Here is a 23,781-nt window from a genome sequence, read left to right as displayed (position 1 = left end):
GGGAATCAGAAACTAAGGAATGCAGCTACTGTTGAAATGTGCTCTCAAAAATCAGTTGTAAATTACTAATTTAAAAAGCTGGCCCTAGCCAGAGCTATCAAGGAATCACTTTATTACAGTAATCAATCCTCCCACATAGTAAAAGACCCTCCCTGCATCTATCTCTGGCAAGTTAGTCTAATGGCACCTGTCAGACACAGAGAACGGGCTCCAGAGAGTGACACCCGTCAGTGCTATTAACCACTTACAATTTTCTCTTTCCTTGTATTGAATTATATTTGTGTCAACAGACTGTCTTAATACACGTGTGTCACACAACACAAAACTGCCCTGGATCTGACACAAGGTCTTTCTGAAAACCCTGGGACTCCAAACATGAGTGAGAAGAGCCTGCACAGGCTGAGAAAGCCCAGCGAGGCATCCTGGGAAGGAGGGTTATTTCTATCCTCTCACCCTAAAGCTCGCCCGTTAGGAAAACCAACCACACATCTGTCCAGAGCCTCTGTGTGTGTCTTAAAACAAGACTTTAACCATTTTGCTTCTGCCTGTGCTAACAGAGACATCTCATCTAAGACCAGCCATGTATTCTAGGACAGGGAAACTGTTTATCGTAATACCAATTTTAAAGTAACTTTTCCTACAGCCAACTCGAAATCAATAGCTATGAGACAGAAAGCATCTGTGGGTGTTACCACCTCTACTTCCCTTTATAGTCATGAACTCCAAACCATTATGGCCTACATTTAAAGGAAGTCATCAAGGTGTCTGGTGATGCTGATGGTGTTTCAAGTCTGCAGAGGCTTAAACCTGGGGTGGTAAAAGCAGCTTGGAACTGGCATAGGCCTGGTGTTCCTCATTGTTTAGCCTAGCTCAGGCTTTGCTCTCAAACAGCAGCCAGCTGCATGCAGCTGTAGGGAGCCCCTGACCTCACACTTCATAACAAGCTCTCTTTTCCCTTCCAAAAATAAAATTTCTAAGTCCTGCAAAGCCACCTGAGTCCCAAAGTAAGCTTAGGCAAGACAGGATGGGCCTGGCCCTGGCACTATTCACAAGGGGAAAACATGGCGTCTGGGGCACCCCACCATAACCTCAGAGCAGGGATTCTCACATAACACTTAAATTCTGAACAACTGATATCCTTTAAGAGCTAGTTTATTAGTTATGTGTATTTATGAGTATGTGCATGAGTGCAGGTGCCTGTGGAAGCCAAAGGCATCAGATCCCTCTGCCACTAATGTTCTGGGACATTATGAACTGCCTGATGTAGGTGCTAGGAACTGGGTCCTCTGCAAGAACAGTTATATATTCTTTTTGTTTGGTTGGTTGTTTTTGTTTTTTGAGACAGAGTTTCTCTGTGTAGCTTTGGTGCCTGGCTGGCCTCGAACTCAGAGATCAGCCTGGCTGCCTCCCAAGTGCTGGGATTCAAGGCGTGCACCACCACTGCCCGGCCAGTTATATACTCTTAACCACCTCTCTCTCCACCTCTGCCCCAACAACTGACATTCTAAGAAACAAATACATAAAAAACAAAACAAAACCAAACTGCACAGGACCCTGATAAAATGGTAAGACCTGAGTGAGCACTGGGGTTCTGCAACACTGGTTGTAACGGCCACAGAACTGGCTGCTCCTAAGTCTTGAGGACAGTGACCTGACACTTCCGACATTTTCAGCAACGACAAAGATTTTATCTGGATGAAAGGTGTAGAGCTTTATTTACACATACATACACACACGAACCAGAACTTTACAATAATGTGAGGCCCCAGAGTTCTGTGTATATGCATATGCTATAACCCAGTACACTTTTTTTTAAAAAAATGCTATTTTCAATTTGGGTTTTGTTTTGTTTTCTCCCCTTTTTTGAGACAGGGTGTGACGTATCCCAGTCCTCAAACTTGATCCTCCTAATTGTACTTCCCAAGTGCTGGGATTAGAAACACATACCATCACATCCAGCTTGTGGGTTTTCTACATGACCCATAAAGTTTGTGGTGATGGTCTGTCCACAGAGACAACCAATAAGATCATTACTACAGTCATTACTATTAAAAACTGGTATCCCTAGGGGGCAAACTTCCAACACACTTAACACCTTTCAAGTGTTTGTCCCAAAGGGTGCATCAAAACCTCAAATGCTTTTAACTTATACGTAGGTGCAGCTGAAGCATACTCATGCCAATCATGTCTGTGTTCTCCCCCACCTCTGTAAGACAGGTACTTCTCTGGAACCCAGGCAACTAATGACTGTTTTTACCAAGTGCACAACAGAGATGCAAGCCTGGTGTCCAAGTCAACAGGGACCTCTCCACTTTCACTTCCTCTGTGCAAAGGACACAACAGCCACTTCATGCAAACCAACTCTTTTTTTTTTTTTTTTTTTCATTTATTTATTTTCATGAGTGAGCTTGCCACTTGGCACTGTGGTACATGTGGGGAGGTCAGAGGACAACCTGTGGGAGGGAGTTAGCTCTCCTCTTTCACCTTGTGGGCCATGGGGAATCACACCTGATCACTAGCTTGGTGGCAAGTGCCTTCACCTGGCTGAGTTAATCTCACCGGCCCCAAAACTAACTCCTGCCATTTTCTAACACTTTAACAGCATATTGGGAGGGAGGGGAAGTGAGAGAGGTTAATGGTTGGAGCGGAGCAAGGCATGTTAAAACTAGACAGGTCTAAGGCAACTCAACCAACCAAGTCTGGTGACAGGTAGCCTCCCAGCAAAACAAAGAAAACAGGCAGGCAAGCATGCCGTGGCAGGGTTGGCTCAACCCTTCTCTGCTCCAGAACCATTCCTAGAACCTCAGGCAGCAACGTGAGAAGAGTTTGTCTTCCATGGGTCCTCTGCCAAAGTTGGTTTTAACGTGAGCCTGGACCCAGGGCAGTCAGCTAGCCTGTGAGGTCCAGCTGGGAGAAGCTCTTTCCAGGGTGGCAGGAGCCAGCTGGCATTGTAGAAACCACTACCCTCCACTGCTTCTCCCTTTGTGGCCAGCAGCAGCAGCAGCAGCACTTTTTTGTAATCAGAAGCAAGATTAAAGAGTTGTCCTAGTGAAATGCCAACACACACACACACACACACACACACACACACACACACACACTAGTGCAACTATTACTCATCCATGCCCAGTCTTTTCCCTCCAGGTGATAAACCGAAACCAGATCCATGTTTTGTGGTTTCAGGAGGCTTCTGACCCCCAAATGCTGTCTATTATATGGCTAATTCACTGCTTTCAGTATCTACCCCCAGAAAATTCTCCACAAGACCCCAGTAGGCATGTGAGAGACAAGAGACACCTTTAGTTTCAGGATGGGCTGCAGGACTGGCCCCTCATTCCCTAACATCCATTACCCAGCTTGCTTTCCCCAGTGACATGTGGAGGGTGAAGGAATGCCTGCCATGCCCTCTCACTGGCTATGTATGAGCTGACCACCAAACCCCCTAGGTAGAACCACCCACATCAGCCATCACGGCACTCGGATAGAGGAACCAACCGCAGCCTTCTGCGCTGAAGAAGGGGAGCAAGGATAGACTCAGGAGGAATGTGGCTCCACTTGGCTGGCCAGGAGCTGCACCTGCTATGCCCACCCCAACCCCCAACCCCGGCCTGAGCAAAGGCACGTTCTAGCTCCATCCTGCAGATGGAGAGGACTGAACTAGCAATCGGCCCGCCAGGTGATCTTACCCTAGTCAAGATCACTAAGACCAGGTGACAGACCCAGAACTGCTAAAGCACGTAAAGCTTGGGGTGATAGCATTCAGGACCACCCAGGCAGCCACCCAAGCTGGACATCGGGGAAAGCAGGTGTCTCTGCTGCTCCTAGGCCCTAGTGTGCTCACACTTGCAGGCTGCCAGAGCGCAGGCCCAGCCCCCACCGCTCTCCCGCTTGTCCAAAAGCCTATCCCTACCTCCCCGCCACCCCTGGGCTGCCCACCTCTGCGCGGGGACCCCTCGATGCTCTCTGCGCTGGACGAGTGTGTGTCGGCCGGGGCCCTCCGCAGGCTGAAGTAACCGCGGGAGCGCAGGGCACCGCCGCGGGGTGAGGGCCCGCCATCCCTGCGCGCGAAGATGCCGCTGAAGAAGCGCAGCAGCCGGTGCTCCGAGGCTGCCCCAGGGCCGGCGGCCGCGGCCCGCGCACGTTCTAGCCGCTGCAGGTCGCTGTTGTCTAGCGTGCGGTTCTTGCTCTTGCTGCGCTCCCAGCGCTCCAGGTCCGAGAGCGCATCGTTCTTGCTGAGCACCTCGCCTACATCCAAGGTGTTGCGCTTCTCCGCCGCGGGCTGCACTCCGGCCACTGGCTCCGGGGCGGTGTCCGCCTCGACCTCGTCGTCAGGCGCCCATGCCAGGCTCCCAGAGCTGCTGTGGCGCCTCCCGCCGCTCAGCGCAGGGCTCCGCGGCGCCTCGGGCTCGCTCCAGTGCCTGAAGCTGAGGCTCCGCCGCAGGGGCGCGGCCCGAGCCTCCTCCCCATCGGGGCTGCTGGGTCCCTCGGCCGAAGGGCTTCCCATCAGGTCCACGGGCTCCGCGCCGCGTGTGCATGGCCGCAGTCGCCCGAGCTCCAGCTGCCCGGTGCTGCGTGTGCGGAAAGCGCGGAAGTCCCAGGCGCGCGGCCCGGCCTCAGGATCCTCAGCCGCCGCCTCCTCGGCCTCCTCTTCCAGCCGCTCGGGCGCGTCTGGAGAACGTGCGGGCCGGGGCCGCCGAGCTGGGCGCGGAACAGGAGCGGCCAGCTGCTCCTTCCTGACCATGGTCACCGAGATACGGTAGACGGTCTTCCTGGGGGGCGTCCCGCGCGGCATCGCGTCCGCGGGCGGCGACGCGGGCTCGCCGCTGCCGTCCAGCAGGTACATGTCCCCAGGGGCCGCGGCCGCCGCGCCGCTCTCCCAGGCCCGACTGCATCCAGCACCGCCGGCCGTCGGGACGCGCGCCGCGGGCGCAGAGCCGGCCAGGTGCAGAGCCCGGGCCGGCAGGGAGCGGCGCCCACGCCCCCCGCGTGCAGCGAGGCCCGCGCTTAGGCTGCGGGAACAGCGCCCCTGGAGTCCGCCCGCCCGCGCGCCACGCGGCCCGAGTGCCGGGGTCCGCGACCGGGGAGCCGAGCCATGAGGGGCCGGGCGGGCGCTCAGGCGCGGAACCCGCCTCGCCGGCAGGTGCGGCCTGGGCGCGCAGGGCCCACTGCGGGCGGCGGTGCCCGCGGCTTCATTGTCTAGGGCGCGGGGCCCAAGCGCATCCCACGGCCTTTTCCTGCACAGCTCGGCGGTCCCGCAGCCTCCGCCTCTCCCGGGGAACGGGGCGCGCGGGTAGCTGCGCCGGCTGCGGTCGGTCGAGGGGCGGGCGAGCGGGCGGCGGTTTAAAATGGAAATGCGCGCCGGGGCGGGGCGGGCGGGCGGGCGGAGGCCGACGTGCGGAGACTGCGGGCCGCGCGCCCAGCGGGGCCAGCGGGTCCCGGGAGCGCGGAGGCGGCGGCGAGCGCGGCGAAGGGAAGGCCCAAGCGCTGGGCTGGATCCCTGCCGGGCGGAGCGGATCAACCCTGCGCAGTAAACCTATACCACTCTCCCGGACCTGCTGCAGGGTCAGCTGAGGCCTTGGCTATCTGTGCAGCTTAGAAGATGGAACTCAAAGGACTTGCTGGAAAATACTCCCGAGGCTGAGGCAGGAGGATTGTGAGTTTGAGGCTAGTAATTCCAGCCCACCCACCCACAAGGAGAGACCAGATCTCAACAATCATAGATTTCTTTGAAACCTGTAACCTCTAACAGGTAATTCCTAGAAAACAAGAGAAGCTGTTAAGAGAACTGACTCTCCTAGATCGGGTGTGGTTCCCACATCCCACATCAGGGATCACAACCATCTGTAACTCCAGTTCCACGGACCTGATGCCCTCTTGCGACCTCCAAGGGTACCTGGTGTACTTTGTACGCATACATTCAAGCAGATACATATAAATAAAAAATAATTTTAAAAGATAAAAACAAAAAATCGCTCTCCGAGGCACTGGGCCAGTGTGTCTAAGATAATTTATAGGTTATTTTCCAAAATATCAGTCTGCTACCTGAGTAGCAGGCTTAGAAGCAGGAAGAGGGACCTGCCAGGCTCCTCGCCCTCCTAACCATCTGGGTTCTCCGATGGTAAGATGGAGGTAACAGTTCTCTAGCTTAGATGAACACTTTGGGGGCCACTGGAGCTGGTTAAAATGCTATGAGCCCATTGCACTGTCCTTCACTCCCCTGCTTACTGCCCCTCCCCACCTCCCACGTGTTCATCTAGGACCCCACCTCCATGTACTAGAGGGTTTACATACAGGCATCAAGCCAGTTTGGACCATCCTGAACACAGATGTACTTACTGCCTCTGTTGTCTTGTTTACAGGGTCCAGGAGGAAAATGCAATATATATATACATACAGTGCCCACTAGCTGATGCTGACGGGGGTCCGCTCTTGGCCTGAAAACGCCAGAGTTCCCTGGAAGGTACATCTAGGCAAGGTGCAGGTGGCTGTGAAGTTCAGGCACTTCTAAGGTCTCTCCAGATAGTATTGTCAGTGAAAGTGGTGTAAGAAGGAATGGGTCAGGTCTCCTGGAAGAGACGGCCGTTTAAGAAACAGGGATTTTTAAAGAAAAGTTTCTGTATGGTTCATTTACTTATTGCCTGCGTGTGTGTGTGCACGTGTGTGGGTGTGCGTGCACGTGTGAAGGTCAAGGGTGGATGACAGTACCCTTCCTCAACCACTCTTCATTTTACATGTTAAGGCAGGGTCTCTCACTTGAACCCTGAACTTGATTTGGCTAGTTGAGCTAGTCAGCTTGTTCCAGGGATCCCCCAATCTCTGTCTCCCAAGGGCTGGGATTACAAGTGGGTTGCCACATCCACCTGACATTTAAGTGGATACAGGGGTTCAAGGTCCTGTCCTGGTGTTTGTATGGCAACCACTTCTCCCACTGAACCATCTCTCCAACCTCCTTTTTTTTTTTTTTTTTTTTTTTTAAAGATGCATGAAAACAGCTAACCACCACCAGTGACTTCTACCTCAATCATATGACCCTTCCATCAGCCCCAGGCAAAGTATAGCTTCTGTTTGAAATTCTTGATCTCTGCGGTGGTTCTTCAGACACATCATTCAAAGGTCAAGGCTATCTTACCCTCTGGTTCAATAAAGCAATTCTCTCAGATAAAACCCAAGAGACACCAACTATTCTAGGACGGAAGCCAGGCATGAAACATCTATTAAAACGTCTAGATTCATCCTGGTAGGAGGATGTTGAGGCTCAGAAAGGGTGGAGACATGCCCCAAGACTACACAGCTCCTGGGTGAGAATGGAACTCCTCAGTGCCCATACCTGCCTAATGTAATGTCTTCTGTTTCAGCAGCTTTATTAGCAAGGAAGAGTAAGCAAAACATGAACATTACTGGCCTACACACCATTAAAAATTAAACAAAACCCTGATATTACTAGGAAGTATTCTAAACATATTTTCATTGTTTTTCTATTGGTTCATCAATGAGTGTGTGTGTGTGTGTGTGTGTGTGTGTGTGTAGTGTATGTGTGTGTAGTGTATGTGTGTAGTGTGTGTGTGTAGTGTATGTGTGTAGGTGTGTGTGTGTGTGTAGTGTATGTATGTGTGTAGTGTATGTGTGTGTAGTATGTGTGTGTGCCTGTGTGTGTAGTGTGTGTGTGTGTGTGTAGTGTGTGTATAGTGTATGTGTGTGTGTGCGTGTGTGCGTGCGTGCGTGCGTGTGTGTGTGCGTGCGTGTGTGTGTGTGTGTGTGACATACAAAAATACAAGGCAGGGTCTCGTGCCTCAAGGAATTCACAAACTTATAAAAATGATGTTTGTAGTTCTAAAAGCCTGGAGGACAGTGTCAGAGAAGATAACAATAACCAGCGTGCTGTCCAGCTAATAAATTAGTACCACCAGGACCTGGCAACAGTCTAACCTTACAGATGTGGCTGTACAGACGCCCCGATCACCAGGTCTGCAAGCTGAGAAATAGCAGCTGCACACTGTGGAAGGAGAGAGCTTGCTAGGGGCAAAGGCAGGGATTCAACCCAGGCTCACTGGAGCCTGAGGCTAACTCTCAGTGTGCAAGATGGGGCTTCTTTGAAATGCCCATGTGAACCTTAATATCTACTGCATAGTGAAGACAGGGAAATACATTTCCTTATTACCTGAGGCATACTCAGAGCCAAAATGAGGTGTTGGGGGAGGGGTGGTGGGGTGGGAGGTGCGTTTGCATTCCTTTAGAGCTGAAATACTAGTGTCAGGCCTTTACTCTTTCTTGGTAAACTCCATCCCGGGTTTTGTGCTTTGCCATGCATACTAGGATGCAAGCTGCGGAGTAGAAGAATCCATTCCATCCACCTCAGATGACACACAGTCTCCCAGGAAGACTCGGAGCACCCAGCCAGCCAAGCTGCTTCTCTCTCAGCACTCTCCCCAGGAGGAAGCAGAGGCTTCACACAGTCCTAAAGACTCCCCTGAAGACCCAGATATCCTGGTCACAGCACATGGCCTCTCCCCACAGCCCTGGAGACTTGGGCTCTCCCAGTCTCAGAAGACACAGAATCCTGAGCCTGTCACTCCAAAACCTAAATCCCCTGCACAAAGCCAGACCTGCCTCTGCTAAAAGAAAAACGCTTCCCATGGTATGCTGAGTGTTCCTGGGGTATTTTGTTGAGTGTTCTTAAATGGATACTACCAGACCACATCTTGGATCTTCTACACCATAGAGCAACACACACACACACACACACACACACACACACACACACACACACTGTCCCTGATCTCTTTGATCCATCCTTCCAAAGCACATGGGCAGGGCCTGAGCACTGCAAGGACTGCTGCCTAAATACGAAAGCCCTAGAGGATCCAAACAGCCCTTGCAGTGCCCTAACCCTTAGAGGAGCCTTTGGCCACCCTCCATGACCTGTATCCAGTGCCATTTCTAGCAGGCCATCAATTAAACCTCCTTCGTGAACATTAGATTTTGCCCAGTGTTGGTCAGGAATGCCTAGAAGCCTTATTTAAAGGATCTTCTCTGAGAGTCAGCAGAGGCCATCTGCTTCACAGGCCGACTTTCCAAAACACAACTTGATAGCTAGTAATCAGGCACAGTCTTTGAGATTCATGTCTGTTGGGAGAAACCACCAAGCATGGTCCTCTCCTGGCCTGGGCACAGATGCTGAGAGCCACGAAGAACTATCTGCTGGGTCTCGGGAGCTACCTTCTGGTAACTGGCTATCTGACAGGGAGATGCTGCAAGAATAAAGACCTGTATGTAACTGACTGACACTTGCAGATCTCAGCATGAGCCTCCATCCCATCATAAAGGCTTTGGAAGGATTTCTGATTGGAGATCTGTCATGATGCGTTGGATGGTCTGGGTACTGTCCCCACCTAGGATGTTGCAGTCTGTAGCGACCCCGGTTTTTATATTTTATAAGCTGATGGTTGCAAACAGAATCATGTCAGGCCTGTTATTCCAGCTACCTGGGAGGCTAAAGAGGGACAGCAAATTTGAGGCTTGCTTGAGCCACAGAGGGAGTTCAAATTCCTCTGAGCAACTTAGCAAGACTCTGTCTGGAAACAAAATTACAGAGATGGAGTTGTGGCTCAGTAGTCTAACAGGTGCAAGGCCCTGGGTTCAGTATCTATACCCATCTCCCCCAGAGAAAAGGGTGGAAAGGTAAAGGAAGCATGTCAGATCCTAGAAAGCTGGGCAGGAAGGGCAAGTGTGCTCTTCTTCAGGGCAGGGACATGCTGACATGCTGACTAGGCAAGGGGAATGACCGTAGGTCCTCTGAGCACCATCACCCTTCCTGAACTGTTCCCCCATGCAGCAGCCACAAAAGCAAAGGCTGCCAACAGGCCAGAGACATGGCTGAGTGTGGTCAGAATACTTGCAGGCAGTATGCCTCTGTGAGCTTTTCAGTTGTGACTGGGGTGGCTCCTGGTTGTCACCTCAGTGACAGTGCCACCATGTTTTAGACATTAACAAGGATGGAAATCTGGTCAGGGCAGCTTACCAAAACCAAATTTGGCTTGACTCCAGGAAGATGGGTTTTGACTTCCACGTCCTGTCAGAAGGCAGTATGGTAAGGATGAGTGGGTAAGGAAGGACAGTGGAGGACAAGGGACCCTGCTGTGCCCCTGATGGTATAGAGTCCAGCTCAGTATCCTGCCAGACGATGCCTCCTCTGGGCTGCCTTCCCAGGGATTCCTAGATGTCAGGAAAGCACCATCAGAGTTGACACTGTGTTCACCTGCTGCTACTGGTGCAGGTGCCATGGAGGCGGCCTCAAACAGTACGTGGGCCAAGCCCTGAGCTTGCGGCAGGGAGAGGGGGAACTGACGGGCCAAAAGGTCACAGAGAGGCAGGAAGCTGTTCACTAAGGCTGAGGCAAGTACCAAGTGCTGCAAGAAGGAAGTGTATGGTGGCCATGGTGCAGGGCACGCAACACTGAGGGGACAGGGGTTCCAGGCCAGGCATCCTCAATGCTGTGACACTGAGCTGGCCAGTCTTTGTTACAGGGCTTTCTTTCAGGCCTGACCTCTACTCACTTGATGCCAGTAATAGCCTACCGGCTACACCAGTAAAAACACTTCTAAGGGTTGTCAAATGTCTCCTGAGGACAAGACTGCCACAGATGGAGAACACCCGCTCCAAAGGTACAACTCTGAGCAGAAACTACAGGACGCTTCCCGGCCCCACCTTCCCACCTCTGCATGGGTTAACAGTACCAAGCAGCTCTAGGTAGGCTTTCTACAAGAGAGGCTGCATTCTTTCCAGGAACCAGCCCCCCAACAGAGCAGCAACAGTGAGAGGCAGGCCACCAAGCCACCCACCATCCTGTGAGGATGCACAGGTCACCCACTAAAATTTCTCTGAATGAACAAGTATCATGGCCAAGAATAAAACGCGGGGGAGGATTCTGTAGAAGTCTACACCTAGGCAACAAGACGTTCATCTACAAAATAGCCCACGTTAGGTGTGCAGGGGTCAGGAAAGGCCAGCACTGACTGGCTTCTCCAAAGCCTTGGGATCCTCCGCTGTCGCCTTCACAGAGATGCCGTCCTATAACACTGGAAACCACCAAGGAACAGAGGATAACTGAGCCAAGGAAGAGCCCAAGTCTAGCCACAGCCTCCAGCCTGGAACAGTAGAAACCTCACCTCCACTTTCTTCCTCGCTCTACAGAGCACCTTCTGTGAGTAGCGTTGCTATCACACATGGAAAGTGTAGGTGTCAGTGAAGACCTCAGACAGTAAGTCTGATCTATGAGCCATCACTGTACGCAAATGAATTCAAGCAACACTTAGCACAGCTCCCACTGAGAGTGACTCCCCAGGGGCTAGACACGGCCACAACCAGAACACACCAAAGATTCCCACCCCGCAGTCCCTCCCTTCAGCCGTCCACACATCAGCTCCGTGCATGTGCAGCCAAGGAAAAGAATTAGGAGGATCGACAAAGGGACGCGGCCTTCAGTGGCTGTGAAGCAGGCCCTGGTGTTGAGGGCCGGGAACACCTACCCCTTTCTTTGGAGCACCAAGGACAAAGTGCTGTTCCACTGATGAGTCGGCCAGGCTTTCAGAGCATGGATGAAGGGTTACTCCTAGCAGGACAGGTAACCCTCATGCAGCTGCGCCACCATTACATCTCCCCGCCAGCATGAATGATGACTCGCCATAGGTGCAGAGATAGGGCCCCCTTTCCGGTAGCCTTCTGCAGCCTATGGACTCTAGCACCTCCCAAGCCCCCAAGGCCACATGCAATTGCAACAGAATGTCATACAATGGCTGTAAAGCACAGCACGGAGGAATGAAGACCCCGAGAGAATCCAGGAGACCTCCCCCATGAGAGGCACTCCTCTCTGAACGACCATCCACAGTTAAAGAAGCCTGATCCTGAAGCTCTCCTGTAAGCAGGCACCGCTGCTCTGAGGAAGACAATGGCAGCTAGCAGAGAGGAAGACAGCACTCAGCAGGCCTTAGTAGAAAGCCTAGAAAGAATCCTTTCGAGCCACCTCACCTTCCTACATTGGGGGATTTGACAGGTTTTCCTTTAGACCTGCTGACCTCAGAGATTCAGACACAGTGCTATTTACACGAAAATCAAAATCAAGGTACCAAATGATGCCCAAGGTCTGTGCAGATACACACAGAACCAGGCTTCCAGAAAAGCACATTTGATTGTTACCACCTCTGCATTTTGGTAGTTACCACTAGCAGGTTGGGTTTTCTCTGGAATTCTCTATGACCAGAGGCTTCAAAGGAGGATCCATTTTCCCATGCTAAACTATCTAAGCTGCCTATTGAACCCTCAGTGCCTCCCTCCCTTCCTCCCCTCCTCCCTCTCTCCCCTGGCAACCCTGCCCCTGCCAACCAGTGGATCACTTCAGTGGCCCTCCGGCTCCAAGGATAAACAAACTCAGGCAGTAGACAGCAACCACTTCCCCTGGAGGTTTCAATTTGTATTTGAGCTCCTCGGAAGAGGAGGACAGGTGGCCATATCCTGGCTGTCACTAACAGAGACGAAAACATCCATAGTTTCTTATCCATCTGCCTCCCACCTGCTCCCAGGGGCCCTATGCAGAGATCAAGCTAAGCATCTACAGTAGCAGGGCATGGAGTCTGGGGTGGAGGGCATGAAGACAGAGGGCTTTGTCAGAAGTCCCAGCCACACCACAGTCATTAAGCTTCTTCTCTACGCTCTGATGCTCAGCTAACTACCTGCAACTCTTTCCAAAAGCTTCCAGAAAGACAAACTGAAGGAGAAGGGTGAACTGAAGAGCACTGGGCACCAGTTCAGTTACCCATGATGTAATGGTTCTCCTACCAACTCTGCACTTTGTCTCTCGGGGGTGTTAAAGATGGAGAACTAGTTGGGCACACGCAGATAAAACTTCCAGGATCTAGGAACAGAGAGAGCACCTGGCTCTAGGCACCACTGGGCAGTGCCCTCTGAAGGACTCCCAAGACACTGCGGCATGTTTGCAGTTAGGAACGTAGAAAGCGGGGATAACCCTTTTACCTCCTACCCCCCACCTCAAGACCAGCCTACCACCAAAGCACCCAGGGTCTCAGACCACACCTTCACCTCACCTTCCCTTCACTATAGGCCTCCTTCCTTAAGCCACATGGGGGACATGCCTAGAGCTAACAAGGCCCTGTAGTCCTGGCTTTCTCCTGCAAAGAACAGGGGTCATGACAGCCCACAACAGGCACCATTCTATCTGCCCCTGGCTACTCCAAGATACCACACCTGGTCATGGCCCAAAGGAGTTCCTTTCAAACCCCAATTCAGATATGGCCTTGGGATCAGCACACTGGTGTCACCTGGGAACATGTCCCACCCCCATCTTCACCCCTGGGGGGGGGCGCTCTAGGACACAAGCAGCAGTAAGATGTGCCACCCACAGGACCGGGGCCTCATTGCAGCCCTGGCCAGCTCTTCCTCACTCCAGTGACTTCAAGCTGCTTGTCCCCTCTTAGATGACCTCGGATCATACATCACTATAGTCACCTCCTCTCCACAGACTCTCCAGAACATGAAAGAGCTCTTCCCCATGCAGGCCTCCAGGCCAGCACCCACCCCCTTCCTCTCTAGGGGATTCCATACTCCCTCACCCATTCCACACAGGAGGATTTCCAAGCCCAGCCCAGCCTGTCCCATGCCTACACTCAGCACCCTTCCCAGGAACAGTCCTCAGTCCCACTATCAGGGCTTCACGGTACGAGTGTGCTCCGTGACTACGTCCCGCCTACAGAGCAAACTGCACCAGACCCGACAACACCTGCATCCACATTGCAGAACACAGTGGCTCGGGCCAGGTTCCATGACTGGAATGACATGGAGCCAAGAGGCCCTGAGACTGTGAAAACACAGCAGAGCTGACAGTCAAATGGATAAATCTGATCTGGTGTACAGAGTGTTGATCTGTGTTTAATGCAAGTGTCTGCCCCACTTCCTCACTGGCACACCTTTATCTCCTTTCTCATTCCTAATCATGGCATATGCAGTCTCCCCACTGGCCAGCAAAATGGAGCTAAGTCCAACTCATCACCAGGGCCTGATACAGGGTCCTTCTGCTGGCGTTGGCCATGCCCTCCCTGAAGAAGAGACACTCTTCCCTGTCTGTGCCCCGGGAACTTAACAACCTCCCACCTCAGTGGACAGCAGCTTCACCCCTCCCCCACCAGTTTCCTGCTAGACAAATCCTGCTGGCAGATGGTTCAGGATCACTTCTGCAGGGCATCGGTCCTGCCCCAATCATGACAAACCAGGTCAGCTGACTTGCACTGCACCCCCATGATGCCCCTTTTTGGACCCCTCTCCCACAATGCACCTCACCTCTGCACGGAAGTTTACCCACACAGTCTCCAGTGGTTAGGGACAGACACAGGGATGGAGAGATGGTGAGTCACTTCTTCCCTGACCACAAAAATCCTCAGCTGCAGCTGACCCTGGGTGGCCGCCCTCTGCGATAGCCTGTTCCTCCCTCAGTGGAAACCAGGAAAACATACTTAACTGTGTGTCGTGGGGGGAAGGGATTCTCCACATGTGACAGCCTATGGAGAGCCCAGGCCTTGCTTCATCTCAGGGAACAGGGTGATAGGCATTAGGGTGCAGAGGCTCCAGGGAGCCCTTTATGTTCATATCCTAGTTGGGGACATGGTAGGCAGGACCCTTGCCAGACCCATCCTTGGCATTCCTAGGATTGGAAGTGGCTGTCTGGTCCACCAGGACTTGACATTCAAAGGTTCCACAGAGATCCAGGCCCAGGACTCAGAAGAGCCAGAGACGAAGTCTTGGAACAACCTGGAGCCACTGCAAAGGAGACTGGTAGAAGCCGTGCCTGAGAGAGAGCTGGTGGTGAAGCCTTGTCCCCTAGGCCGCCGCCAGCTCTGCAGGCACTCCCAGTCACCACTGTCACTTCCCCAGGACACAGCAGGAGTGGTGACAGGTAGATACAGGGATCCCAAGCTGGCTCCCAGAGAAAGAATGGGGACCTCATCTGCTGCTCCCCTGGCTGTTAAAGGATTTCTAGAGAAGCAACAGTCACCATGGGAAATTTCAGGCTAGAGAGGGTGGCAGAGAGATAGCAGAATGTTCCCCTGGGGACTTTTCTCAGGAGGGTCCTGGAACTTGGGGTTTATATCCAGGGGGAACAAGAGCCTAACACATCCCTGAGCAGCAGTGTGGGGAACATACTGAGCTCGGGAAAGCAGCTTCTGTACCTTTGCAGCATTCCCAGGTTATCATCAAACACCAACACGAGCAGGTAAACATGGGATTCACAGCACTGTCAGCCCACCTGGCCTACCCTCCTGCCCTCCTGGCCAAGGGCGGACCTAAGCAGGAGGCAGCATGCAGCTAGTTCTTGTCTGGAGTGCATGAAGCACTTATAGCTGGTCTGACTGAAATAAGGTACAAGAAAAGAGACCAGAGACTCCAAGGCTCCAAAGAATATGCCACGTGGCTCTCAGTGAAACAGCTCATCTCTGGAAAGTAAGACCACTGCCAACCCAACGTCATCACGATAGGGGCAGATCCACTCCCAATCTCTCTGCAGCTAAGCTCCCCATGTTAGGGCTCAGCTTGCCCCTCCTGAGTGGCAGACCAGTATTTGAGAAGGGCATTCAAGGGCAGGTGTGGCTACCAGGATCCCTACTTTATGAATAGGGAAAGTTGTGGATTCTAACTGTGCCTGGATCCCACAGAAGATTATGGAAACTGGCTCAGGCCCAACAACCCATGGGGTTCGTGTTTCGACTGTTTGCTGGGCCGCCCTACCCCCACACCAAACTCCGACTCCTGATGTGAAAGGGTGTACTGAGTGTTACATGGCTGTATCTCCAGAACGCTGGCCAGAACTAAAGCAGAGTGCTCTACCAATCCTTGTTCTGTTATAGTGTAACATTTAAGGGAATACGCACAAGGGAAAAGGTCAACCCATGCTTTGTTAGAGCTGCAACTTGGTTACCAATCTGTCCGATGGGTGGTCAGCTTTGGCAGACGCAGAATGCATGGAATCTGTGATTCTGCCTGCCCAAAGCAGGAAGAGGACGGAGGAAGTGGTGGAAGAGAGGAACCGAGAGAAGGGAGGAAGCAGCATGGAGAAAGAAGTTACAGAACAAGCAGACAGAAATGGTAACTGAAGGGAAACATGAAAGCAGGTGGCCTAGGGCCGGAGCTGAGGGAGGGAGGAGACCAGGGTCAAGCCCTAAGGTTAGCCATCCCCAAGATCATACCCCATTCCCCTTGCCCTACTACTGAGCTCCCAGAGTGAAACCAACCAGGCTCTGAAACTACCCCCTTGTTGGCTTTCCACTGGCTTCTGCCTTAATCTCTCATGCACCCCCCCATCCCATAGCCCCCATGCCAAGCTCACATCCTGGCAGGGTATCTGCTGTCCTGCCCACCCTACCCCCTGCCACTGTGGGGCCCCAGGCCATACAGAGCTGGGCTCTGGCATTCATCCTCACCGGCTCTGCCCCCAGCTTGGAGGCAGTAAGAAGGTCTCCCAATTGCCGGCTTCCTTTCCCTAAATCGGAAACATTCACTTATAAAGCTATAAATTCTTTCCCACAGAGGCATTCCGGATATAATTAGAGCCCTACCTACCTAGGCCTGGGCACGAGAGGAATTGCTTGTTCCTCTGAACATATACAGCAGACTCTTGCTGGTGCCAAGGGCAGCTACTCTATTATTTCTGCTAGTGCAGGCATTTCTCACTCTTACAGGTCACGACCCCCTGGGGGAGGGCAAATGACCCTTTCATAGAGGTTGCCTAAGACCACCAGAAAACACAGATATTTATTACAATTCATAACAGTAGCAAAATTACAGTTATGAAGTAGCAACAAAAGTAATTGTATGGTTGGGGGTCACCACAACACGAGGAGCTGTATTAAAGGGTCGCTGCATTAGGATGTTGGGAACCACAGTGCTAATGGAAGCCCTTGCACTAACCGAAGAAGATAAACACATTCTGCAGGTAGGAAAGGAACATAGAGTGGGAAAACTTGCATAAATATGGAGCTGCTCACCGATATCCTAATGGCCCCGGTAAGAGCCACCCTCGGTTAGCTAGGGCCACCTTAACAAAGTTCCACAGGCTGGCTCTTCAAGGACAGGTGAAAGATGTCCATAGCTCTGTAAGGTGGTCCAAGACCAAGACATAGGCAGAATCGGTGTCCCTCTTAGCTAGTGGATGTTGCAGGCTACCTATGTGTCACACGACCCCTTCCATCATGGCCTCCCCATGTCTGTCACGTTCCGATTTCTTAGGGCCATCAGTCCTACTGGACAAGGGCCTCCCTCATGCTTACCACCTTGTCAGAGTCTAGCTCTAAAAGCAGTCACATTTTAAGGAAGCTGGAGCTCGGACAGCAGCATGCAACCTCTGGGATCGACACATGCAGCCCACAGCAGTCACCATCTGTTGCAGTTATTTCCCTTGGTTACCAAGTGACTGACGGAAGTACCCTAAGGAAGGTACCGGGCTCAAGTTTAGGTCACCAGACCATCATGGCTTAAGAGCGGGAAGCAGCTGGTCACATCACATCTGTAGTTCTTTTCAATTCAGTCTGGGACCTCAGCATTTGGAACGACACTCTCCACGTTTAGGGTGAGTCTTCCCACCTCAATTAACCCGTCTAGAAAATCAGTCATGCCAAAGGCTTATCTTATCTGATTCGAGATGCTGGCAAGCTGACAATGCTAACCACACCTTCATAATGTCTGAATACTACTGAGGGTCTTCTCAGTAAAAACTCAGGACAACAGCAGCATAAACGGGACCGTGCGTGCGTGCGTGCGTGCGTGCGTGCATGTAGCTGGTACCTGTGCTCCAGCAGCTGGAGGTCACCTTGAGATGGCAGGGAGACCTCTAGTCTCTCCTGATGAAGTCCCCACCTCTCTGCTTGCAAGTAGCAGAGTCCCTTCACAGCTCAAAGGCACTGTCTGGCTAGGAAACCAACGGCACCCAGGTGGGCTAGGGCAGCTTATCTAGACTCTCACTACCTCCTGATGAAAAAAAAACAAAACAAAACAGATTCATTTAAATTAAAGCCAGGCATGTCTTGCTCAAATGCTGTAACTGTCTTCAGCAACGCCAAGGACAGAATCCTTGTGCAAAGCCTCTCCCTTGCTTTGAAGGCTGTGGAGTGACTGCCTTGCAAATCCAGTCTGAGGCTGGAATACACACACAAGCACACTAGGCCTGCCCAATAAGGCAGCTGTATCTTCCTGGATCCAGGTATCTGCCCCCACTAGGGCATGAGGAACCAAGACAGATGGTGGCAATATTCACTCCCTACATGTGGCCTCATTAGCCAGCAGCGGCAGACGCAGCCCTGGAGGCATCAGAATGGGGGTTGCAGGCTGCAGGCAAGGACAACCCTAGGAGCCTGGGAAGGAAAGACTGTTGGATGGTCTGCCTTCTCTGGACATGGCATTTCCTTGCCTTTCTTGGTTGAGTTGTGTAGCCAAGATAGCTATTTAGTAGGGAGAAACAAAGCTCTAATCACTGTCTGCCCCCCTCCCATTTCTATAAATCCCTGGAGCAAAATCAGTCTCTTCCTCCAACATCAATCACCCCAGGGCATTCATAACAGCACCATAGGCACTCATGCATACACGGGGAGGGGGGGGAGAAGGGAGGGGAGTGGGAGGGGGGTGTTGAACGACGCTGACACAGACACACAGAGAGAAGGGGGGAAACTGGCACATACACCAAAGGCCTTATAAGTCTCCATTGAACACATGTGTGCCAGTGAATCCTGTGAAATGTGTTAGAAATGCACGCCTGGCACTAAAGATTCCTTCCTCAGCAGATAAGGAACCCTGCTCTATCTAATGCGCCCTGCAGAGCAGCATACTGAGCCAAGGCCCTGCCTGAGTGACTCACACACAACCTTGCCAGAGAAGCCCCATAGCTGGCCTTAATTGATGAGATGAGAGCACTCAACATGGGTCTGCTAACCCAGCCACCTTCACTTTGGAAAGTGGGGGTGGAGAGGGCAACACTGAACACATACAGGGGAAAGACCCCCCCCTCCCCCATGCAAGTAAGCTCTGCCCACTGAGCTTGACTTTCAAAGACCGTCGCTGAACTCCACTGATCTCGAGTCACCTATAACCAAGGCCAGGACCTCGCTTTTGAACCTGTCTGCTATCACATTCACCTGCTCAGTCTGGTGACACACAAACGGAGCATCCCCGGTGCTGACCTCCCAATGGAATAAAGCGCTTTAAAGAACAAAAGCGGAAGCCACGGCTGCCTGTCTTCCGGCACCTCTGCACCTCGGTAACTACTGTTCTCGGTTCCAGGATGAATTGCATTTCAAAGCTTCCATCTGCTTTTAAATCTATCCTGACCTTGTACTTCTAGATGAATACACAACTCAAAGAGAGGAGGGGGCTGCTCTGGACACAGCAGTAATTAATATTCTTCCTTCATGGAAGACATTTGTTTGAAATGATAGGATTCCATCAGAAAGTCATTTTCTTTCCGAGTTCGCTGGGCTTCCTATATGAATGCCAATAGCGGTGACAGAGAGGGACTGAACCCATACTGTTTGCTCCTTGTAATTGTCTGACTTTGGCCTAGACACAGCTGGAAGAACAACTCAGAGGTCCCAATAGACTATTTTGGATATTTTTACTCTAATTTGGAAACCATTTTGCCTACGTGTAAAATAAAGCAGAGATCCAAGGCAGGGAGCTTTCTGAACAAATTATAATCAAGCAATGTTATGCAGGAGGAAAAAGGAGTAGTCTTCAAACTCCTGAGGGCTCAGTAAGAAGGCTGTCAACATGTTGGCTGGGGGCACCACCGACTACTAATAACTACTGGTATCTAGTGCATGTCACATCAGATGTGTCACCGTCTTGGGATCGCTCATCTGCAGTCACACCCACACAGGGATGACCTTCACCTTGGCTGGCCCTCCACTTCACTTTGGTGTCTGTATGAGGACAGTGGTGTGCCTAGGAAGGTCTTTCCTGTCACCCTACCATCTATGGTAGGCATGACAAAGAACACGGAGCCTTCTCTCCTAAGTGACTGCATAGTAAATATTCAAGTGACAATGTCTCCTTCATCTCTCTATTGTATTGTAGACCCACAGCTAAGCAACCCCAGCTGTTTGAAAACCTATGATGATAATACGGGGTTCTTGCCCCAGATTCCCACGCTGCAAAGGAGCTGGGGAGAGGACACCCATATGGCATTAAATATAGATCTGTAAACAGAATGCACCCCTACCCCCACAGCCTTTCTTCACCCATTTAAATCTACACTGAAGCGAGCATCCAACAGACTGCAAGGGCTGGACTCTACCCTGGGTACGGTCTACTAAAGGCCACCTTCTTGTTGTTTGTTTTATGTTTTGAGACAGCATGGTGGAGAAGGCCCTTCAATTGCTGGTGCTCCTTCCTCCAGTTCCCGCGGGCGGAGACTGCAGGCGTGTAGCACAACGCTCAGTCTTATGTGGCGCTGGGGACCAACCCAGGACTCTGCTGTGCTCCACTGAGCTACATCCCCAGCCCTAACAAAGCTATTTTTAATTTTAAAATTTGCATGTAAACTGGCTTTTCAACAATTGTGTTTATGCTCTGAGCAAAAACATAAATAGCTTTTAAAAACTATCTTTACATCTAGCTCTGTGGTTTGCTCGTACCTAACTATCTTGAAAAGCTTCCCCTCTACTTAACCCACCAATGGGGGACAGGGGACAACAGAGTTGAAGACAGCAGGTAGCAAGCAGTGCATCCTCCCTTTTCATTTTGGAGAAGCAAGGTTTATGTGCTCTCAGCAATCAGTACCACTTCCTTCTCCTGGAAGGCAAACCAGCTTTGAGGGGCCTGTCATGCATCCATGGTCAGGGAGCTAACTCAGGGCTGGAGAGAGAGAGTCAAAGACATAGCCCCACCCCATCCCCACCCATCCCCACCCATCCCCCATGCACTCTGCTGAGCAGTCAGAGCACCATCACTGACAGTGTCTATGCTTCTGTTAAACTCTAGCCATAAACTCTCTACTCATGAGGTTTTGGGGTTACAGGCACCCCCCCAATAATCTTACCCTCTTCACACAAGCAGCACTGTGACCCCACTGACAAGGTGACCTGGGGAGCTGCTTAGGTTTCTTCATGAGGCTGACAGACTAACTGAGGACAAAGAACACTCAGAGTAAACAGGAGGGCTTTGGGTGGGATAAGGGGACTGACCCAATGGCTAGGGTGACATTTACTGATATATATGGAAGTCAGGGTCCCACCACAGCCCACAGGAGCCAGCTGGGCTGTACCTCAAGAGACACTGTGCCTTTGATGGAGCTGAGAGCCTGTCAATAAACTCACTGCAGATACTGTCTATGCCACCCAGAGTGCTGGCTGGCTAGACTCCTGCCTAGTCCAGGTATCTTTTAAATAAATGAAAATACGCTGACCCCCAACTTCACCATCATCTAGAGTTAGGAACCCCTGGTCTTCCCATCGCCATTAGGCAACCGTTAGAAAACAGTTGAAGCCATAGAAGGCATGAGGCTGAGAAGCTGTCTTCCTGGGTAGTACACCTTGATGTCTTTATCCTCATGTCTATCCCTCCCGGTGGGTTCATGTCATTTGTACACCAATCAATGGAAATCAACCCAGAGTCATAGTTAGAATTTAATGACTTTCAGTTTCAGCAACTATCCCTGGGCCAAATCCTGTGACTTTTCTATGATTCCATTCCCAAACTTGGGAGGGGTCGGCAGGCCCCACATGAAGGCTGCTTCTGATATGAGCCCACCCCGCACCCATGCTAAGACCACAGGCCTGGACTCACTGAATCTTTATCTAGCACACCACTTCTAATCCTGGCTTCTCCGGTCATTACAGGTATCTGAGATGAACTGGGTTTGCCCACTTGCCTGTGAGGAGTTTAGTGTTTGCATGTGGTCTGTTTGAACTCTCCAGGCACTTTTTTCGGGAACATTACCACAGACTTGTTTTCTTTAAATGTATCTAAACGGAGATTCGAGGACGTCAGCAGAGGGCTGCTGGGAGCTTGCATTGGTGGACATGTGGAGCAGTTTTCTCGATGGTCCAGAGCGCCTCCTGTAGCTGTCACCAGTAAGTCACTTCGCATCTTTCCCACCAGACTCCTCTGCTGCCCAGAAGTCTCTTTATCCTGCCATCTCTACCCATGCCAGCCTCCTGTCTCTGCCTCTGCTTCCTTAAAGCCTACGGCACCTGGTATTTGTTCCCAGGAAGTCTCCTATCCACCTACTAACTAAGCCAAACCCTACTCAGCTTCCAAGATCAGAGACGTGCAGTCAGGGGGGGACGGCTGAAGTCCCCAACCTTACTTCTGCAGCACGCACTGGCCCTTTCCAGGACACTGTCCTAGAAGACATTCTTCTGAGCTTTTCACTCACTTAAAGCTGAGCTCAGGTTTGGAATCTGCAAAACCACACTTTTCCTCTTCAGAAAATTAGTAGTTCTTTTCATTTTTGTTTTTCTTGTGCCCCATTTGCTCCACTGAGGAGTGGAGCAGGGAGGAGGAGAGTAAGGGAGTTTACAAAACACACCCACCCACCTCCACCCCTGCCACCAGGCCCCGAAAGGCTCTCAAGCCACAGTGAGAGCCCATCCCATGGCCCTGCTTAGAAGCAACCGAGAATATACTCAACTCTCATATGCCAGGAGAAAGCGGTGGGTAGCATGTGGGTGGAATGAATGAAGGAATGATAAACTGGTGTAGCAATGGGCTACCTTGCAATCTCCTTATGCATCCTTCAAGACCAATCAACCCTTATTTCAGCCTTTACAATCCAAAGACCACCCTCTAATCAAAAAACTGATTTCTTAAATAGATGTGAGGTCTCAAGCTAATGCTCTGAAGACTGAGCCAACATTCAGAAATGTTGTGAATTCAAGGTCAGCCTGGGCTATACAGAGAGCTGCCATAAATTCAAGGCCAGTCTGGGCTATATAGCAAATCCCAGACAACCAGGGATGCACAGAAAGACAGAGCCTCCCCTTTCTCAAAAGAAAAAACATGAGTACTTATCTCTCTGATGATATATATAGTGCAGCCACACAGTTTCATTGACTAAAATCTGTCCCTTGCAAGTGCTGTAACCCAAGCTGGACACTAAAAGGCCACTCTTTGCAAGTACAAGGCACTCCTCAGTTGAAACCAGAGATACCCATGCCTGGAAGTAGAGGCTGCTGCGGTCCACCTGATTCCATGTTCTAGGTACCTCTAGAGCTGTGGATTAGTAAATCCCAGCAAATCTTAAACTACCGCGTGCAGACTAGGTTCTGCAAGGGAGAATGGAGGCTGGAGCAGCCCTAGGTGAGGCCCGGTGAAGGGAAGAGGTGGACACTGTCAGTTCCAAGGCCCTGAACAATGGTGAGGCAAGGCAAGGCCTGAGATCTTTTACTAGCAGATCAGAAGTGAGAGGCAGGGAGGTGGGGTGACCTGAACAAGAAAGGCAAGAGACAGGGCAGGCACACGTTCACTGTCAGCTCTTTCTCTCCCATGGTTAAAGCCACGGACTTTTCGATGCCAGTTCCCAGCTGCCTGGCTTCTGTGAGGTCCACTAAGGCTAGCAAAGTTGGAGACAGGGTTACTGACCTAACTAACCCGCACTCCTGACCTCCTTCCTCCTTCGTTGACTATCTGTGGTGAAGGAAAAGAACTAACTTAGCTCTAACCTCAGCCTGAGGTAAAGGGCACAGCCAGGTGAGCTAACAAGAACAAAAATTAAGGGACCTCCAGGATCCCTCC

The 23,781-nt window shown here is 51.6% G+C and overlaps 1 protein-coding gene across 8 annotated transcripts in view; it reads right to left on the bottom strand.

Annotated features, from left to right (window-relative positions):
- The window catches only part of Agap1 (ArfGAP with GTPase domain, ankyrin repeat and PH domain 1), a 459,873-nt gene that overhangs the window by 323,757 nt on the left and 112,335 nt on the right, over positions 1–23,781 (bottom strand). For 2 of the 8 annotated variants that reach the window (XM_036173284.1, XM_036173285.1), the window contains exon 1: positions 3,937–5,374. The exons of 4 other annotated variants lie outside the window; for them this stretch is intronic. In XM_036173284.1, the coding sequence (XP_036029177.1) occupies positions 3,937–4,843 (907 nt within the window). In that variant the 5' untranslated portion in view covers positions 4,844–5,374. Of the gene's footprint in view, positions 1–3,936; positions 5,378–23,781 lie in introns of those variants that run through there. 2 more of the 8 variants (XM_036173287.1, XM_036173286.1) reach the window with 2 other exon arrangements.

Source organism: Onychomys torridus, chromosome 23 (assembly GCF_903995425.1).
Source record: "Onychomys torridus chromosome 23, mOncTor1.1, whole genome shotgun sequence".
Classification (NCBI taxonomy): Eukaryota; Metazoa; Chordata; class Mammalia; order Rodentia; family Cricetidae; genus Onychomys; species Onychomys torridus.
This window is presented reverse-complemented; position numbering and strand designations above follow the sequence as displayed.